At 45.2% G+C, this 18406-nt stretch overlaps 1 protein-coding gene across 2 annotated transcripts in view; it reads right to left on the reverse strand.

Annotated features, from left to right (window-relative positions):
• The window catches only part of papss2b (3'-phosphoadenosine 5'-phosphosulfate synthase 2b), a 100888-nt gene extending 83254 nt beyond the window's left edge, over positions 1–17634 (reverse strand). The window contains exons 1-2 of one of the 2 annotated variants that reach the window (XM_038822075.1): positions 17434–17634; positions 1620–1725 (exon numbers count right to left, since the gene is read on the reverse strand). In XM_038822075.1, the coding sequence (XP_038678003.1) occupies positions 1620–1667 (48 nt within the window). In that variant the 5' untranslated portion in view covers positions 1668–1725; positions 17434–17634. The remainder of the gene's footprint in view (positions 1–1619; positions 1726–17433) is intronic. The other variant, XM_038822076.1, reaches the window with a different exon arrangement.
• Between the last annotated feature and the right edge of the window lie 772 nt (positions 17635–18406).

Here is an 18406-nt window from a genome sequence, read left to right on the forward strand (position 1 = left end):
TGTCCGATCCTTCCCCCCGACCTTCAGAGACCTATGGACAAATGGCCAAACACGCTAAGGTCCCTTTGTTTCTCGGAACTTCCCAGTGTCATGCCTTTCCCTGAATGCTTCAGAGGCTTAAGTTAAGGTAGGTTGCTGGAGCTGTGTGAGGTGCTTGTTGGAGGCACTTAGGGGAGTTACTTAAACCAAACCTCACCTTGTGGGAAGCCGACAGGTCATATTGATCAGCCGTTTTACATCCCCAACCAGACTTTGATTCAGTAAAAAAGGACGTGAAGAGTGGAAACAGGGCAGTTAATCCAATCTGGTCAGCTTCCCAGCAGGAAAACATTAAACTTAACCCCCTCCTGTCAACATCAAGCTCTTCTAGGTCAGGCACCACTCAATCAGCCTCATGACAGCTGAACACCTGCCGCACCACCCAAGGTGGAGCACCAAGGTGAAAAATTCCATTTCCTTTTTCAACCAGCTTCAGGATTTTCCAAAACAAAAAAGGGAACATGTTAAATCCCTCAGTACTGATCTCCTTGGATCTGTTGGGCACAAGCTTTGCTGAAAAACAAGATCCATTTATCAAGAGCGGGGGACAGTGACTTTCCACTAAAAGTTGAACTTTAATACGGGGGTTAATTCTGTGAGGACTTAGGAATTGAGTTGCATTATCTTCATAGTTATTTATAATAGGAACTTAATTAATGGCCTAATCCACAATTTAAAAACCATTAAACTACTTTGTACTTTAATTAAAGTGCCTGATGCAAAATGTTGGCCTATGATCTTCTAAGAGGAACAGTATTTTGCAGGTTAGAATTCAGGACAATATAATAATATTTATTGTCACAAGTGGGCTTACATTAACACTGCAATGAAGTTACTGTGAAAAGCCCCTAGTCACCACATTCCGGCGCCTGTTCGGGTACACAGAGGGAGAATTCAGAATGTCCAAATTACCTAACAGCACGTCTTTCGGGACTTGTGGGAGGAACCCAGAGCACCCAGAGGAAACCCACGCAGACACAGGGAGAAGGTGCAGACGCCGCACAGACAGTGACCCAAGCCAGGAATCAAACCTGGATCCTGGAGCTGTGAATCAACAGTGCTAACCACTATGCTAGGGTGATGTGGACCCATTGCCTTTGAAAACCTCAGGAACGGCTGAGTTACACAGTCGGCTTCCTTTGTGGGCAAAATTATTAACTCAATCTTTCAGGAAACACAGAAACATAGCCAGTAGAAAATGCCTGTGAGGAACTTTGTAAAACTTCCATTTGTGAAAGAAAGAACCTAAATGTGAAGGCACTTCCCACTTCCAACATCAGCTAGACCTGCAGTAATTACTCCACTAACCTTTCGTGTTGGCAGAGCTTGTGGCTCTAATTTTAAAACAGTTTGACACTGTGGTGTGCCAGGTGGATAAAACAGTAAAGCAGTGTTTGAAAGTCTTCTTAAAAAGGTATTTACTGCTGACGCTCTCAACCCTCAATGTAATCCAAACTGTGCAATACTGAATACTTCACTGTTCACATTGTATGTACGCTTAGCAGATTCTGAAATCTCATTTTACTCAAGCCCTGTTCGGTGTTGTGCAAATCTGCTGCTGGTAAAGTTAAAAAGAATACCTCATTATTTGGCATTGAAGAAAAAGACCTCACTGAAATTAGATGCATGGATAATGTGGCCTCTCAATGGTCATGACTTAGTATTTCCAATGCAGAGCTGGATTTCCTATAGAAAGAAAAAGCTCATGGATTGATAACACTCGTGGAAGGGTTTGTTGGTATTAGCTTGACAATTTTTCCTTCATTGCATTTATAATTCATACTTATTATTCTAAATAATATAATCACCACCAATGTTCCCTAAGTAGTCATTCTTGGACAACCCCCCCCCCCTCGCTCTTCCTCATCTACATGGTGATTTAATCCAAACGTATGTAGGTCAACTTCTGTATGTTTGCTGATGCCACCCAACTACCCACGACGTTTCCAGAACTTGTATTAAACCAATGCTGTCCGCCTGTCCAATGTCAAATCATAGCTGAGTCAAAAAATCTCCAGCTACCAGCATAATGGTTAGCACTGTTGCTTCAACAGCTCCAGGGTCCCAGGTTCTATTCCTTGCTTGGGTTACTGTCTGTGCGGAGTTTGCACGTTCTCCCCATGTTTGCGCGGGTTTCCTCCGGGCGCTCCGGTTTCCTCCCACAGTCCAAAGATGTGCAGGTTAGGTGGATTGGCCATGCTAAATTGCCCTTAGTGTCCAAAAAGGTTAAGTGGGGGTTACTGGGATAGGGTAGATACGTGGGCTTTAGTAGGGTGCTCTTTGTAAGGGCCGGTGCAGACTCAATGGGCCAAATGGCCTCCTTCTGCACTGTAAATTCTATGATTCTATGACCACCATTTGCAACCCTTCACTCTTTTGCCATTGACTCCATTCTTCTATTCAGTCACTCACTTAGAATAGGTCAGGCTCAAAGACTCTGATACGCTGATTAGCCCAGAGATGATTGTCAAAAACCTCTCTGTCACCCAGACCACTGATTGCCAGCTCCACAATGTTGCCAACAGCACTGGCTCTACAGCCTTCCATGAAGATGTCTGCCTCTCCAATTTCCTCTTCACCTTTAAAAACAGCTCACCAAATAAGCAATGTGCCACACCTTCTATTCTCATTTCACAACTTAGCAAATTTCCTCTACTGTGCCTGAAGCATTTTGAATGTCCCTCGCTATATTAATGCAAGTTGGTATTGTTGTTACAGTCCACCACAAATGTTACATTTTGATGTGTGAAATATGCCATTTAGGAAGAATAATGGGAGACAATATAAATTAAATGGTACAATGTAACATAAGGGATTCAGGGTCAGAAATACCTGGTAGGTCGGGGGCGGGGTTACACAAACAATTCTCCGGGACAGGCTGATTAAGTTGTCAAAATGCATATGGGTTCTTTAATTGAAGTATACCAAAAGCAGGATGTTATAAACTTTTATACTTCCCCAGTTAGACTTTGGTTGCCTATTTCTATACACCAAACTTTAGGATGTCAAGGCCTTGGTGATGGTATGAAGACTTAGCAGAATGATTTCAGGGAAGAGTTATAGAACATAGAACATAGAACAGTACAGCACAGAACAGGCCCTTCGGCCCTCGATGTTGTGCCGAGCAATGATCACCCTACTTAAACCCACGTAACCCGTATACCCGTAACCCAACAATCCCCCCATTAACCTTACACTACGGGCAATTTAGCATGGCCAATCCACCTAACCCGCACATCTTTGGACTGTGGGAGGAAACCGGAGCACCCGGAGGAAACCCACGCACACACGGGGAGGATGTGCAGACTCCACACAGACAGTGACCCAGCCGGGAATCGAACCTGGGACCCTGGAGCTGTGAAGCATTGATGCTAACCACCATGCTACCTATGTGAAGACACAAGAGCAATTGGGATTAATCTCTTTGGTGTAGCCTATGTTATGTTCTGTGGATTGATCATTTAGATCTGGTCGTGATTTTGTGATACCGTTGTGCCTGGTGCAGATCAGGGCGCAGCGGGTGAATCAGGCGCAAGCCCAAATTGGGCTCCACGTTGGGCCCGAACCCTTGCGTGAGTCACCCGACTCCTTCCACCCAGCATGATCTGGATCTCGCCCTCGTTGCGTGAGATCCCGATCTGAATATTTAAATTAGCTTAACGGCTCTTTTTGCCTATTACCATTCTGGTAAACCTATGTTGCACTCCGTCCTAGACCAAGGTGTGGTGCCTAGAACTGTTGACAGTATTGTTTGGTTTTATGTAGCTGAAACTTGATTTATATCCCCTTTAGCCTAGCCTCTAGGGTCACTTGAATCCTATTTGCTTCCACAGAATGATAATGGGATCCAGCACTTCGTTAGCCTTTTTGATTATTTCCTGTATTGGTTCAGGACATTTTATTGATCTGTGTGCCTGAACCTCCAAGTCTCCTTGGGTATCCCAAAACCGTTAACCATTTTGAAAGAACAGTTTAACAAAGATGGCCTAATGCTAATGCTTGGCTGTTTATGGGTTGGCATGGTAGCACAGTGGGTAGCATGTTGCTTCACAGCTGCAGGGTCGCAGGTTCAATTCCCAGCTTGGGTCGCTGTCTGTGCGGAGTTGCGCATTCTCCCTGTGTCTGCATGGGTTTCCTCCGGGTGCTCCCATTTCCTCCCACAAGTCCCAAACGACGTGCTGTTAGGTGAATTGGACATTCTGAATTCTCCCTCTTTGAACCCAAACAGGCGCCGGAATGTGGCGACTAGTGGCTATTCACAGTAACTTCATTGGAGTATTAATATAAGCCTACTTGTTACAATAAAGATTATTATTATAATGCCGTAATTGTAAGTAAAAGCAAACCCAGGAACTAAAAACTGCTGGTGAAAAATTGGGCCGCAATTTTCCAGCCCCTCTTGCTGGCGTGAACGTCCGGTCCCACCAACGTCAAGGGATGTTTGAATGGTGCGCCTCATCCGCCATGGGGAAACGCATTGTGGCAAGACTGAAAGGTTGCGAACAATACCTCTTGTTTCTCTCGCCACAGATGCTGCCCTAACCTGCTGAATATTTCCAGAATTTTCTGTTTATGTTTCAGAGTTCCTGCATCTTCTACTTGATTTCAGCTTTCTGCCATTTTCTGTTTTTAATTCAGGGGCAGGATTTTCTGGCCTTGTCGCATCAGACTTGGTAATGCAACGAGGCCATTGAAACTTGCAAGAGTCCTCTCGCTTCAGATGTCTCACAAGATTCAACCGTACCTTGCGAGATATCGGGATCTGGGCGTGATCCAGATCGACATATTTAAATGAGCCATCAGGTGCATTTAAATATGTCTCCGCCGTATTTTCCCGGGTCTGGGAACTAACTACCTTCCCAGCAAGGCCTTGACCAGGCGCTGTTTAGAATTGATCCACACAAACGTTGACTAGTCGTAATGGTACCTGGCGGAGGGCATCTCCCATGTCATTGGAGATCCCTGGGTGGTTGGGCTCTGGGCAGGGTGGTACCTTGGAACTCTCGTGGCACTGGGGCACTGCCAGCCTGGCAACACGGACATCCTGGCAGTGCCACCCTGACGCTGCTATGGTACCCGGGTGACACTGCCAGACTGGCAAGGACACTGCCAGGGTCCCAGTCTGGCAGTACCAAGGTGCTCAGGTGCCAAGTTGTCCATGTTAGAGGACGGGCCCGGGGTGTTTTGCCCTCAAGAGATGGGGTGATGGGGGGAGGGGGGTGCTTCAGGACACTGGAAGATGCAAGTTTGATGCAGTGGTGGGTCCGGAGGCCATGTTGGGGATACTGACGGGGGTCAAAAGATCGGGGCTGCCTTTAAAAATGGTGTCCCGATCTGCGGGTACTCTTCCTGCATGGGCGAGCTGATCTCGTCAGTGCAGGAAATTATGTAAGTGAGGCCTCGATGGGGCGTTTCCCACCAAGGCCAAAAAAAATCTGGCAAAGTTCCATTGAATAGAGGATGCTTGTCAGTGCTGCAGATACCAAGGAACACCACGTTAAAAGCACCCAAAAACGGACTCTGATTTTTCTCCCTGTTAAATCACTACCCTGTTTTCCAGCATCCACAGCTATTTACTTTTCAATTAAAAACTGTGGCAAGAATGAAACCCTGTTGAAAATTCCAATCAGGGTCTAGAAGATGAATCCCAGGGCAATTTTATCTAGTATCGGTCTGCTTAGTCTATTGGATGACCTCCAGAGTTAAGTGAGGGTATGTCAAGAATTTAGCTTTATGTGGACTGCAGGTCAGAATGTGATTCCGTGTCGTTGGGATGGACTAAGAAATGCATATAATCATGAGTAAGACCAAATGAGTATAAAAGGATGGAGAATATAAACACCAGACTAAATATTCAAGTGCAAACTTAACACTTTTCCTATCATACTTTAGTCTAAATTCAGAACTAATTGCTAATGCGATGTGTGAATAAATGTGTGGCAGAAAACCTTAAGAGTGAAAATTCTGATTACAATGGTCCTCTGTCCAATCGAAGATTATTTTGTAGTATGACTGTTTCCTATTGCACATTACTGAGCTTCAAAATTTCCCATTAAAGTGTAATTTCCTAAACAATTCTGAAAGAGTTTTGTTAATATTTTTGTGAATCCTAACCTAACCTGTCATTTAACCGGTGTTTAAAATGCTGTTTCTTATTTTCACCTCATTTTGGGTTATTGTATTCTGTGACACTGCCCCTGAACCAATTGCTGTGCTTTTACTATATGGCACTGAATCCGTAAATATGCCTGGATCAAAAAAGTTAAAGAATTCATCTGTCCACACCCTTTAAAAGTTGGAAAATATATTAAATAATATCTATGGTAGTTGTTACGACCAAGCTCAGAGGGGCGAACTTGGGTTTGAAAAAGTTTGAGTTTTAAAAAGGCGATTTTGCCAGTTCAATACATGTGCCGAATTGTTTGTAGCTCGGTGTGAGAAATAGGCCAGGTTCCTTGAGTTAACAAGTAAAGAATTAGTTTTATTGCTAAAACTCACTCAGGCACAGATGTCGAAATGATGAACTTAAGGGTTAAAATGTGCAAATAAATGTGTCCAAATACCCGTTAATGCAAAAACCACACACCCACATACACACAAACACACACACAGCCACGTAACGTTGGCCAATAATTGACGTTAGATATAAATTGGAGGATCAAAGGTGAATTGCAGCAGTATTAACGAAGTTATTTTATATTCAGAACTATTTCCAGTTCAGCTAAGAAAGCTTGAAAAAAAAAATCTAGTTATAGAGGATTCTTATTCCAAAAGGAACATAACTGGTAAAGTTGCAAATTCATTAAATGCTTGTGAATTGAATACAAATGGTAACACCTCTTGACTGTTCTGCTCAATAGTTTTAAATGGGGCCGCTTTAAGGCACTGAGGTCATGTGTTGGTGTTTATATTTTTTCACTGAGATAAGGCTGTCATTTTGAAAATCTAAACCGGGTCTTGGCTGGAACAATAAGACATGCAAATACTAATATTCAAAATTGATACATGTCTTTTGTTTTACAACTCGCTATTGTCCTTTTATCTCTGCCAGTGGAAACAAAAAGTTCAACTAAAAGTTTGAATCAAACTAATTGTCAATATAAATGTTCAGAGCGCATTGCTGCTCAAGATTTGAGTAAAGATTCTTTATGGGTAGCTAGGAGAGCAGAGGATTCATTATTACCTTAAATAAGTGAGTGACAAAAACATGCTTGATGGCCCATGATCATTTTGGAAAATGCTGAAGAGTGAGGGGTGATTTGACTGGAGTATATAAGATCCTGAACGGTCTCGGCAAGGTGCACGTGGAAAGAATGTTTCTTCTTGTGGGCGAGTCCAGAAATAGGGGGCACGGTTTTAAAATCAGGGGTCGCTCTTATAGGAGATGAGAAGAATGTTCTCTCAGAGGGATGTTGAAACTACTTTGGAACTCTCGGCCTCGGAAGGTGATGGTGGCGGAGGTCACTCAATATTTTTGCGGCACAAGTAGATAGATTCTTGTTAGGTAAGGGAATCAAAGGTTAATGGAATGTGGAACTAGAAATAGAATCATAGAATAGAATCATAGAATTTACAGTGCAGGAGGAGGCCATTCGGCCCATCGAGTCTGCACCGGCTCCTGGAAAGAGCACCCTACCCAAGGTCAACACCTCCACCCTATCCCCATAACCCAGTAACCCCACCCAACACTAAGGGCAATTTTGGACATTAAGGGCAATTTATCATGGCCAATCCACCTAACCTGCACATCTTTGAACTGTGGGAGGAAACCGGAGCACCCGGAGGAAACCCACGCACACACGGGGAGGATGTGCAGACTTCGCACAGACAAGTAGATCAGCCATGATCTTATTGAATGGCGGAGCAGGCTCAAGGGCAAATAATGAATTTCTGCTCTATTTTGCATGTTTGTCTGTATGTTCTTATGATTCATCGCATCAGGTGAATGGAGTTGTCCCGGTATGATGAGCAAATGAAGCTTTAGAATGGGGATTAGATTAGGGATTGAAGGTGCTTGAAGGAATCCTCGGAGCCACAGAGACAGTCAGGGGTGAGAACTGAATCTTGTAAAACATGGAGGACCATTAGCATCTCAACTAAATCAGATTTAAAAAAATAAAATTTAGCGTGGCCAATCAACCTAACCTGCACATCTTTTGGGTTGTGCGGGTGAAACTCCACACAGACAGTGACCTAGAGCCGTGATTGAACCTGGGACCTCGGCGCTGTGAGGCAGTGCTAACCACTGCACCACCGTGCTGCCCTCGACTAAATCAGATATTATTCTTGACAGGATAAGAATACCATAATAAAAGGTTACTTAATATCCGGCAGTGCTGACTACTAATCTATTATTTGCTGTATTGGAAAGATGGGAAGAGCGTGTTAGTGCGTGAGGGAGAGACATGTTAGTTGGGACTAGGTGTGTGTGTGTGTGTGTGTGGGGTGGGGTGGGGGGGGGGAAGCAGAACAAAAACATGAGCCACGGCTATTTTAGTTCCTATGCACTCAGGGATATTCTGGCATCATGAAAGACGACCAATAAATACACTGCCTGGTAAACGGTTCATCCCATCACCTCTTTGTCCAAGTATCTCTTGAGGGAGACAATCAATGCATAAACCTTCCAAGAAGATGAGATTCTATGAAATTATTCCCACAAGTAATGTCAATCTTCTGTTGCACATAATTATGTATGAAAGGGAGAAAATGTTCGATGGAATGAGAAAAATTAGAGACTCAGACAGATGGGCGCGGCTTTTCAGTTAATGTTGGAGCATGGTTTCCAATAGTCAATATATGTCATTATTAATGTATTGACCCATTCATTGTCTTAATGTGATTTGTACAGAATATTGTAATGGGCATCCTAGTGGGTTCGGCTGAAATTAAAGGATTGATGTCAGGCATTTGGCCTGATCTCCATCTAATTCAAGGTTTGCTGCTTAATAGAACATAGAACGATACAGCGCAGTACAGGCCCTTCGGCCCTCGATGTTGCACCGACATGGAAAAAAACTAAAGGCCATCTAACCTACACTATGCCCTTATCATCCATATGCTTATCCAATAAACTTTTAAATGCCCTCAATGTTGGCGAGTTCACTACTGTTGCAGGTAGGGCATTCCACGGCCTCACCACTCTTTGCGTAAAAAACCCACCTCTGACCTCTGTCCTATATCTATTACCCCTCAATTTAAGGCTATGTCCCCTCATGCTAGCCACCTCCATCCGGGGGAGAAGGCTCTCGCTGTCCACCCTATCTAATCCTCTGATCATTTTGTATGCCTCTATTAAGTCACCTCTTAACCTTCTTCTCTCTAACGGAAACAACCTCAAGTCCATCAGCCTTTCCTCATAAGATTTTCCCTCCATACCAGGCAACATCCTGGTAAATCTCCTCTGCACCCGTTCCAAAGCTTCCACGTCCTTCCTATAATGAGGCGACCAGAACTGTACGCAATAAAATCTTTTAAAATATACAAGAACATCTAGAAAAAAATATGGATTTCAAAAGGAAAAATCTAGTCTGACCAATCCTATCAAATGTTTTGGTATGATAACAGGGAGTGGACAAAGGGGCAGCACAGTGATTAGCACAGTTGCTTCACAGCTCCAGGATCCCAGGTTTAATTCCCGGCTTGGGTCACTTTCAGTCCGGAGTCTGCAAATTCTCACCGTGTCTGCGTGGGTTTCCTCCGGGTGCTCGGTTTCCTCCCACAGTCCAAAGAAGTGCAGCTTAGGTGCATTGGCCATGCTAATTTGCCCTTAGTGTCCAAAAACGTTAGGAAGGGTTACGAGGATAGGGTGGAGGTGTGGGCTTGGGTAGGGTGCTCTTTCCAAGGGCTGGTGCAGACTCAATGGGCCGAATGGCCTCCTTCTGCACTGTAAATTCTATGATTCTATGGATACAAGTCAAACTTTAATGTATATTGATATGTGGTACTTGAATCTATTCTTGGAATGTGGATTTTTATAACCTATTAATGACTGATTTATTTATGAATTGAATTGTTAACTTATGATTATCTCATGGTGTGATTCCTCTAATTGTATAGAGTCCATTTATATTTCATTGACTATGAATAGGTAATAATAACTGGTGACAATTACATAGAATTGTACAGAATACAGAAGCACTGAAAAATGCCATTTGGTTCAACAGGTCTATAACAGTGTGCATGCCCCACATGAGAGATCTCTCACCTTGCTTCACCTCACTCCGACACCTTATCCTTATGTTCCTTCTCCATCATGTACCAAATTAACCTCGCCAGAGAACTACGGAATGAGCCAAGTGTGGGAACGTTTTGTGTTTGGGTTTGCTTGAAGGTGACACATTCCAGTCAACGTGAGATTGACCAGGGGTGAGCCGCAACGGCTGACTGCATAATACAAAGATCTAATATTGATTAAATGGCCAGATTGGCTCATTGGTGGAGCAGGGAGCATGTGGGTTAGATTTCTGATTTCAGGTAACCACACAAGTCACTGCTCTAAGAGTTAAGGAGATGATACCTGAAAAAAAAATGATAATTGAAATGTGTTGTGTTGGTAAACTGGACAGCTTTGATTAAATCTCATTAATTTCCACTGACCAAACTTGGAGCTCCCTATGTTTTGGCTGTTGAGACATACAACTGATCTGGTAACTGCTTGGTCCAAGACCGCAAGAAACTTCAGAGTCGTGAACACAGCCCAGTCCATCACACGAACCTGCCTCCCATCCATTGACTCCATCTACACCTCCCGCTGCCTGGGGAAAGCGGGCAGCATAATCAAAGACCCCTCCCACCCGGCCTACTCACTCTTCCAATTTCTCCCATCGGGCAGGAGATACAAAAGTCTGAGAACACGCACAAAGAGACTCAAAAACAGCTTCTTTCCCACTGTTACCAGACTCCTAAATGACCCTCTTATGGACTGACCTGATTAACACTACACCCCTGTATGCTTCACCCGATGCCGGTGTTATCTAGTTACATTGTGTACCTTGTGTTGCCCTATTATGTATTTTCTTGTATTTCCTTTTCTTTTCGTGATCTGTTGAGCTGCTCTCATAAAAATACTTTTCATTGTACCTTGGAACATGTGACAATAAACAAATAAATACAACAAGGGTTTTGAACGTAGGGAAATGTGTGTGCCATTAGAACAGGAGGGAGAACATTTTCTTCTTGAAGCTTGTTCTACCATTTAATCAGATTGTGGTTTTTGACCAAGTCAATTGCCCAGCCTTCCATGGGAGGGAGTTCCAATTTTCCACTATCCTTTGAGTGAAGATGTGGTGCAAATGCACCCAGATAGGGAATTCCATGATTTGGACCCAACGACAATGAGGAAACACCGATATATTACCAAGTCAGGATGGTGTGTGACTGGTAGGGTGGTGCTGTCCCCATGCACCTACCCCCTTTGTCCTTCTGGGTAGCAGAGGTCCCAGGTTTGGTGTTTCTGATGGACGATGACAAGCTTCTGGAGTGTTCCAGGGCAGCATTCATCCAAGTCAAGTGGAGAATATTTCATCACACCCCTGTGCCTTATTGATGGTCGAAAGGCTTTGGAGAATCAGATGGTGAATCACAGAATATCCAGGCTCTGAGCCGTTCTTGTAGTCAGAGTATTTAGTTGCCTGGTTCAGTTAAGTTTCTGGTCAATTGATAGTGGTGAATTTAACACTGATAATGCCATTGAATGACAAATAGGAAGTAGTTAGTTTCTTGTTGAAGGTGGTAATTGCTGGGCAGTTATATGACAGTTAATCAGTTCTTGCTGCAAGTAGTGTGAGTTGCTTCATTATCTTAGGCTTTGTTAACAGCACTGAATACTGTGCAAGCAACAGCAAACATCCCCACTGCTGATTTATTTCCGAAGGAAGGTCATTGATGAAGCTGCCGAAAACACTTGGACCTGGGACGCTGCCATAAGGAACTCCTGCAGCGATGTCCTGAAGCTTCCAAGAACCAGTACCAGTCTCCTTTATACTCAATGACTCCAGCCAGTGGACGCTTCCCCTCCCCCCTCCCTGATTTCCCTTGACTTCAATTTTTCCACGGCTCCTTGTTGCCACCTTCAATCAAATCCTGCCCCTGATGTTGGAGTGGGGAATGATGGGTGGGGCGCATTATCACATCACTGCTGGAGTTCAACTCTTTAGTCCATAATTGGACCAAGGCTGTAACAAAGTCTGGACACGAGTGGCCCTGGCAGAATCCAAATTAAGGATTTGTGAGTGGATTGCTGGTGACAATACCTTCCACTATTCTGTGGATAATTAAGAGTCGGTGGCTGCAAATACTTGCTTTTCCTTTTGCACTCCCCTGCTGTGCTCCATCATTGGACCAGTGGTGTTTGTAGAGCCACCTTCTCCTGTTAGTTGCTTCATTGTCCACCACCATTCTCGACTGGATGTGACAGGATTGTAAATTTAAGTTTATCTGTTGGTTGTAGGATACCTTTGCTCTTTCTATAGCATGATGCTTTTGCTGTTTAACATGCATGTAGTTATGGTAAAGTGGCCAATGGCCCAAATGGCTGGATTCTACATTATTGACACGCCGGCGTCAAAAAGGTGGAGCTTTACTCCTGAAATTCCTGCAAAAAGTGAAACGAATTCAATGCTCTGCAGGGGCCCGGAGTGAATCTCACAGCTTTTGCTGCAGATGGGCTCCCCGCACCTCTGGCTCAGAGTCCACGCATGCGCATGGTGACGGCCTCCAGCGGCCGTCCCTTGCTCCATGGTGGACTCGGACCGCAGAGCCAGATCCAAGAAAGAGACCCCCCGATCGGCCGTATGCCCAACCCTCAAACCCCGCACATTAATTCCCCGGCCGTCTATAAGGCCCCCCCTGGTCTCCGATCCTCCTGCCCCTGATCATGGCGGCCACAGACTGAGTCCGCAGCCACTATGCGAGCATCCCGACCGGCAATAGCATGTTAGTTCTACGCCGTCGGGAACTCGGCCGGTCGGGGGCAGAGGATTGCTGAGCGGGCCTCTGGCAATGGCCCCCCGGCGGCGCGGTGTACTCCCTAGTGATGCCAATTTTAGGTGCCCAGAGAATCACCAAACCGGACCGGGCCCGATTACGTCATCAGAGTGGGGAGAATCCAGCCCCATAAGTGGGGACAGTAGTGACCGAGGGAAGCATGAAATAGAAAGGGAACAGATCGTGTTGGTAACACACTTTTGCCTACCAAAGGATGTGAGCTTGTTGCACACCTTTCCAGGCTTGGTGGAGTATTGCCAAAACCACTTTGATGGTTTCACCACCAAAGTCACCACGTCTTTCAGGCCTCTAAAGGAAAATGCCCCATGGGAGTGGACCGAGCACCACACACAGGCTGTCTTAGAGCTAAAACAGGTCCAAACGCAGGCCCCACCACTGCCAAGTACCTAACCCAGATCTCCCCTTTGCGCTAAAAGTAGTAGCCATGACTTGCAGCCATACGTCCTGCAGGAGCGCTATGGGAGTCTCCGGTCAGTGGCCTTTGCCTCCCGGCTCCTAACCCCAGTCGAACAGGGTTTCTCAGTCTGCAAAAAGCACCTGTTAGCAGTTGTCTGGGCGGTACAACATTTCAGTTACATCTTTGGCCTAAATCCATTAACCGTTCTCATGGAGAACACCCCCTACATTTATTGTTGGACGGCCGGATTGAAGACCGGACAGTTAGTGAAAACAATATAGCGCTCCAGGGCGGTGACATTGCGGTAAAGCGTACCTAAGCCCCCGCCTTCCTAACTAACAACTTGAGCTCCGGAGGGGAACCTCATGAGTGCCAGTTAACAGCAACAAATGAGCCCAAGGAAAAGGGGGGAGAATCCAGGGAAGCAGACAAACAGACCCTGATAATATTTGTAGACAGATCCTCTATGGTGGAGGAGTGGAACAGAAACAGAAGGGTGTGAAGTATAAACTTCCACCTGCAGTGCCAACACCCAAATATGATTGGTAACAATTACCAGCACACCATCTTACAATACAGTATGATAGGTAACCATCAGCAACCAACATACTCTCAGATAACCATTATCACCCCGCATCTTCCGAGGTCTGCGATCCTCTGCTATCTTCACTTCTCGCACACGCGACTTCCACTGGTGCAACTATGCCTTGTGATATTAGCCACACAATTCGTCGTCCCCAGGAGGTGATAAATTAAACAATGATGCCTTGTCACCTCAGATTCTCGGCATAGATTATATAAAAAGGGATCAGTAAGAGCATGAGCCAGCATCTGGTGGGAGGGAAAAGGGAAGAAGGAATCAGACAATAGGGGAATATTAACAGATGCTACTCTGAGATCTTTTCACAATGTATTACGTACTCAAGTTGTGCTGCGTGGGATTCTTCGCCCTGGAATGGACACGAGGATACAGACCCACAGAAGGAAGGACCCGGAACAGGAAGATTGAATTAACATACCCTGGAGAAAGAACTAATGTGGCACCTGGATGTGGAAACCCTGATCCAGCGCCACGGTGAAGGGACTTATTAAGGACTCTCACCTCCAAAAGTTTCTTTTTGTCTTCATCTATTTTTGTATTTATCTATATTTTCTACTCTTTATTTTGTACACAAGCAGTTTGATTTTGCATTTTATTTATAATGTCTATGAAATGTATCCATGTTGGGATAAGAATTAGGATTGTTTGCCTGTGATTCTAATACTTGCCTGTCCGGGAACTTAGATAGAGTTGTGTGATCCGGTTCGCTGACTCTCACTGGATCAAGTGGGAGGGACTGTGGTAAAATGGCCAACAGCCTGAATTTCATGCCCAATACAGAATTGTACACTTTAAATTAAGAATTGGACATTTTAAATTAAAATCCCAGACAGGTCTGGTGGGAAGTCAAACAGTCAAACTCGAATATACTGGGCAGAGACAGACAGCCAGGGCATGTCTGGGCTACATCGAGAAGATAATCGGCCCCATTCAACTGGATCGATTGTTGCAGATTGTCCAAATGAAGCCAGATTTTCTGGCCCCTGGATCAATTTATGTGGGATAAGGTTACATGCAGACAATGCACCTGAAGGTGGGTGTGGGGGGGGGGGGGGGGGGGATCCTAGTGTCTTGCAGAGTTACAATCGGTAACTCCATTGGGTGTTGCAACCTGTACCAATGACCTCATTGGCTGAGGGCCAGAGAAGCTTCCGGAAGGTTGCAAAGAAGGTGATAAGAAGGGGGCATCCGGAGACCCTCCCAGCAAAGACTCGACGCAGAGGCAGTCCTATGTTGTAGATTCACCCAGACTGCCTCCTCATTTTCAACTGCTTTTGATTGAACTTGGCTTGGTCACCTGGCTTGATAGTTCATAATCATAGTTCAGAGGGCCAGGCTGCAGATTGTGGTGGAATACAATTCTGCTCTAGCCGATTCCCACAGCTCATCGTGAATACACAGTTTTAATCCTCTTTAGCCTGGTGTTGTTTTGGTGAATCCACATTCGAGCCCTCTTGAAATGCTGTACCCAGACTGAATGCGGTACAATTGCAAATTAGGTCTTTAAGAGGAGACATGTGAACTCAGCTGGGGAATTGGAAAAGCTATTCATTCAGAAATTCCTGCTGTTTTGTTTAGGAATATTTGATCAATGATTGGCTTCTCTCAATGTCAGATGCTCAACTGACCCACTGAACACTAACCTCCCCTAAGATTGCTCAAACCCAATTTTGGTCGCATTTCAACAACATGTGAAAAATAAAATTGAAGGATCAAAAATAAAAGGAAATTCCTGCAGTTTGTGCACATTTTTAACCAGCTGCTAAAAGAGCAGATGAAAAAGAGAGAGTTCTTCGCTGATTCAGCATTGAGGTTGATCAAAGAGGTCAAAAACCACAATAAGATGGTATCTTTAGCTTACGGAGAAATGCTTTATCATTGCAAAGGATGCTGTCCTCATTTATGTTATATGTCTTTCAGTGGCAGCATGCAGATGTGTTATCCTCACTCCAATCTAGACACATTGGAACAGAAACATTGTACACACATTTCAACTATGGGCTCATGAAATGCACCCAAGAAGCTATCACAGAACTGTTGTTCTGAATAGCATGTTACAAATGGGGAAACGTTTTTTTCTACAAATCCTTTTCACCAGACAAGAGACTGGTCTGCTTCACCGCAATGTTCCACTGCCCATACTAACCTACTGTGACAACCAACTCTGCATCACATAAAAAGCAATAGGGTACAGTATTTTTTTCAGGAAGGTGGTAGCCCCCACCCCCCCCCCCACCCCCCCCCCCCCACCACTCCCCACCCCCCCCCCCCACCACCCCCCCCCACCACCCCCCCCCACCCCCCACCCCACACCACCCCCCCCACCACCCCCACCCCACCCCCCCCACCCTCCCCCCCCCACCCCACCCCCCCCCCCCCCCCACCTCCCATGCCCCCTCCCCTCAGTGAGTCCCCTGCCAGGAGGCAGCCAGTCATTAGCCAATCTCTATTTGGTATCCATGGAAGGAAATACCGAAGGAACCAGCATCACTGGGGAATAGGTCTGATTTCATACTGAACTGAACTGTTTGCACTAGTGAATGAACCACTGTTCATAATGCACAGTCAGTGTTTGTTGCAGACAGCACAGCCATACAAATGACATATCACATCGTGCAGACAAGTACATACTGTACTGAGAAAGTGTTCAAAAAAGCAGCTTTGTGTTAATTATGCCAACTTATAGGTAATTTACACCTACAGATTCTCGATAAAATACTAACCTATTCAGATCATTGGCTGCACTAAAACAATCCAGTACAACTTTTTAAAAGTACTTGCCTTGAAAATTAAGGCTGTGCTGTGTGCATTCAAATTAATACTATCCTGCTATTCTTGAATATATATTCACATGTACACTATTCTATTATATACTTCAATTAACAAAATTCTGCTGTGGGTATAGAACATATTCACATTAAAACAATTTATACTATCCTTATATCTCAACATTGTGGCATCTACATTATAAATATTTATACTGTATTAACGTGTCTGCTGTGATCAGATATGTTCCCCCACCCACCCACCCACAAACGTGCTGTTTTTCTCAGTGCTCTCAGTGTATATAACCAGGACCAGACTCCTGTTGCCCTTGTGAAGACCAGTGACCACTGTGCGCCTTATCCGTGGCATGTGTGGCACTGAATAAACATTGCTGCATGGCTAACAGCTCCATTCCGAATGAGTTTAAAGCCGCTATGCTTTCACCAAATCGAAAGTTTAACCAAACGCAATCCCTCATTTGGCAGCTGAGTGTTAGACGGGATTCCTCTCCCTCCGCCGGTCACAGTGCATTGGCATCGGTCTCTGAACTGCGAGTTTAATCTGAAAGTGAAGATTTCCGCTCCCTCCACACTCTCCCTCCCACCCACCCCCATTGTCTTACCGTGCAGTGTTTCTTGTTGCCTGACATGTTGAGTTGTGGAAGCGGGATTAGGAAGCTTCAGACAGGAATTCCCCCCTCCCTCTCTCTGTGGCTTGTCTTGATGGGAAGAGGCTGGGCAGAGATGGGAGCGAGATTGCTTTTTAAATCACCCAGACACGTAGCAGTCAGTCCCCCCTCTCAGCAGCCCCAGAGCAAACCATTTGCATATTAACACCAGCCACGTCATTGCCGGCTGTACGAAACACAGGAAACCAGTTTACTCATCCAGTTGGAAAAGTGTAGAAGGAGGGCTGGTTGGAAAAGGCATGTATGTATGTTTGTCAAGAGAGCCCCGCGCCGAGACAAGTTGCTGGCTGAGGGTCGAAAATGCAAAAGGGAGCCTGACAATGAAACACGTACCTCATCCCCAAACCAGGAGACCGCACGGTTCTCCAGCACACAACTTTACAAATCTCACAAGTATGCCCGGGAAATGTTTGCCCCATCCCCCTCCCCGGCTACAATAAGTAACATTGTCCAGCCTCGATCCCGAAGATTTGCCAAGGCGTTTTGACGAAATTCCACACACATTCACTTAGGTAGTGTGACCATTCTCCAACCAACTCCCCCCCCCCCCCCCCCCCCCACCACTCTCTGCAGCTCAGCGACCCCCTCCTCTCTCCAGCCCCACTTTCTCCATCTCACGAAGCTGTCTTTGCAATCGATTGATCACCCACATCTCACTCTCACACAAAAATTCCGGGTCGATTCTGGCTCCTCCTGTGAAGTAGTGCCCTTGGGAACCTGGACTAGAAACGTACAAAATTCATCAGCTTTTCCTACATTTTGTACAGGAGGAAACCTTCAGATCGAGACTCTTGAGATGGGAAAAGATCACAGGTTGTTTGTTATGGAAACTTGCCCAATTAAAGCAATAAGATTCTGTCATGGGTCCAGACTAGGACCCAAATTTTGGTTAAGATCCCAGATTAGA

Source organism: Scyliorhinus canicula, chromosome 16, assembly GCF_902713615.1.
Source record: "Scyliorhinus canicula chromosome 16, sScyCan1.1, whole genome shotgun sequence".
Lineage (NCBI taxonomy): Eukaryota > Metazoa > Chordata > Chondrichthyes > Carcharhiniformes > Scyliorhinidae > Scyliorhinus > Scyliorhinus canicula.